The following is a 2,785-nucleotide window of genomic DNA, read 5'->3' as shown; positions in this document are numbered from 1 at the left end:
CACACACACACACACACACACACACACAAACACACACACACACACACACACACACACACACACGCAATCTCCTGACTCTGTGTGTTTCTCTAGGCATGATGATTCAGCCAAAAACGGATCTACTAGAAATCGTTTATAATGTGGAGAAAACAGAGAACTGGGACTCGTACGTTCAGGCTCTGGACAACTTTCTTGCACGTAAGTAAATAGAAACACAGATTTTTACAAAATGGTACATGAAACAACATGCAATGATGTTGCAAGCAGTAAATAGTTACATTTTTGACTCACAATCGCAGTCCATGTGTGCGTTTTCATCTGGAAGAATATATCATGGCGCTCGCAACACCATGGTCATGAGTTCGATTCCCAGTGAATGCACGAACTGATAAAAACAAAAATGCCTTCAATGCAATGTAAGTTACCAAATGCATAAAGAAAAATATAAATTTGTTAATCTGCAATTTGTCACAATCACAATGTCAAGTATCTGTGTTTTAGGAACAATTCACACATAAATAAACTTTGATTTACTCACTTAATGACTTTCTCATGACTTTCCTTCATCCGTGGAATCATAATGTCAATTTTTGGAGAATCTTCTTACCATTTGGTCCATTCAACATCTGTTTAGATCCTAAAAGAACAAAAATCACCATACAAGTATCATAAGAGTGTATAATTCTACAGGCAAGTGTTATTTCAGTACTATTTATTACAGTTTTATTAATATTTTAAATTATTTTTTATTAATTTTCTTTTCTTTTAATTTTTATATGTTCAGATTTTAATTTCAGTTTAATTATTAGTAATTTTCTAATGTGCTTTTGAACAGTTTTTAGCAGTTTTTGTTTCTTTTAAATATTATTATTATTTAAGTTTCTTTTATTTTTATAATTTAAGTTAAAGTTTGTATTCATTTTCAGTTAGTAATTTTAGTGCTTCAACTTAAATGTATTTCAGTCACACAGAAAAAACAATTTTCACTCGAAAATTGCAAGTAGATTTCACAAATGAAATTACAGAAATGGCAAGTAATTGAATTAAACATTAAATTTTGAAGTAGAAAGACTGAAAAACAGTATTTTCTAGTAAAACCTATTCCAATAATCTTTGTTTACAACTATAAAAAATTATTTTTTAATAGTCTAATTGACAAGGCAACTTTTCTTATTTTCCTCAGGGTTATAAATCTAAAACTAAAACCATAAAAATACATTTGCGTTACTTGAAATAAATTACATTTCAGCTAGTTTCCAAGACAACATTTCTCATTTTCATTTAGTTTAACTTGATGTACTAAAATAAGTAAAATTAAAACTGAAATAAAAATTTATAAAAACTAGACATATTTCAAAAATCAAAAATGACAAAAACACACAACAAAATTACTAAAACTTTAACTAATATTAACATGAAAGCAGAAAAAATAAATAAAATCTAGTTCAAAATAATAACCAAAACGAAATAACAATAAATAGTTTTTCATCTAATAATTATAATTTAATTTAATTTATTTCAGCTTTATTTCAATTGACGAAAAACTGTTTTTATAACAGTGTCAGTTTTAGTGAACGATCGTGACTCTGCTTCAGGAAACTCGGGAGGAGGATCCTAAAGAAAGCCTGACGTTTGCTCCGTGTTTCTCTGCAGCCTATAACGACTCTCAGCAGGTGATGAAGAACGACGCCTGCGTCCCGGATCAGTACTTCACCCAGGAGGACAGCGGAGAGGTGCGCAACAACCCCAAACGCTCCTGCCAGTTCAACCGCACCGTGCTGGAAGAATGTTCCGGACTCAGCGACCACACATACGGATACCAGGACGGAAAACCCTGCGTGCTCATCAAACTCAACCGGGTAACTGGCCAATCACAGAACGGCCGTGCACACCTTATGATAATAATAATACTACACATTATTGTAGTAGTATGTGATGACTCCAGAATGTACTGGATGTTCACAGCTGCCATCTATTGATCAGTCACAGCCTCTGGAAGCTTCATACTATGGAAACCCGTTTCTGCAACCGAATAAATAAAACTAAATATATAACTGAGACTTTTTATCTAGCAATTCTGACTTTTTTCCTCAGAATTCTGCATTTATATAATTCAGCATTTATATATATCATAATTCAGACTTTTTTCTCACAATTCAGTATTTAAATCATACTTCAGACTTTTTTTCTAATAATTCTGCATTTATATCTCATAATTCAGATTTATTTTTCTCACAATTCAGACTTTTTTCTCATAATTCTGCATTTATGTCTCATAATTCGGCATTTATATCTTTCATTTCAGATTTTCCTCAAAATTTTGCATTTATATCTCATAATTCTCATTTTTTCTTATAATTTGGCATTTATATCTCACATTTCAGATTGTTCTCACAATTCTGCATTTATATCTCATAATTTGGCATTTATGTCTTATAATTCAGCATTTATATCTCATAATTCAGACTTTTTGCTCATATTTCGGCATTTATATCTCATAATTCAGCATTTACTGTATATCTCACATTTCAGATGTTTCTCAAAATTCTGCATTTATATCTCATAATTCTGAGTTTTTTCTTATAATTTTGCATTTATATATCATAATTCTGACTTTTTTTCTTATAATTCTGCATTTATATCTCATAATTCTGACTTTTCTCAAAATTCTGCATTTATATCTCATAATTGGGCATTTATATCTTATAATTCAGCATTTATATCTCATAATTCTGACTTCTTTTCTTATAATTTGGCATTTGTATCTCATAATTCTGCATTTATA

At 30.4% G+C, this 2,785-nt stretch overlaps 1 protein-coding gene across 1 annotated transcript; it reads left to right on the top strand.

Moving 5' to 3' along the window:
- The first annotated feature begins 82 nt into the window (after window positions 1-82).
- Window positions 83-1,979, top strand: LOC107687368 (sodium/potassium-transporting ATPase subunit beta-2-like). Its single transcript, XM_016484658.1, has 2 exons — window positions 83-198; window positions 1,654-1,979. The coding sequence occupies exons 1-2, from the start codon at window positions 96-98 to the stop codon at window positions 1,977-1,979; spliced, it is 429 nt and encodes a 142-aa protein (XP_016340144.1). The 5' UTR covers window positions 83-95.
- The last annotated feature ends 806 nt before the right edge of the window (window positions 1,980-2,785 follow it).

This window comes from Sinocyclocheilus anshuiensis, unplaced genomic scaffold (assembly GCF_001515605.1).
Source record: "Sinocyclocheilus anshuiensis isolate Anshui unplaced genomic scaffold, SAMN03320099.WGS_v1.1 scaffold3250, whole genome shotgun sequence".
NCBI lineage: Eukaryota > Metazoa > Chordata > Actinopteri > Cypriniformes > Cyprinidae > Sinocyclocheilus > Sinocyclocheilus anshuiensis.
This window is presented reverse-complemented; position numbering and strand designations above follow the sequence as displayed.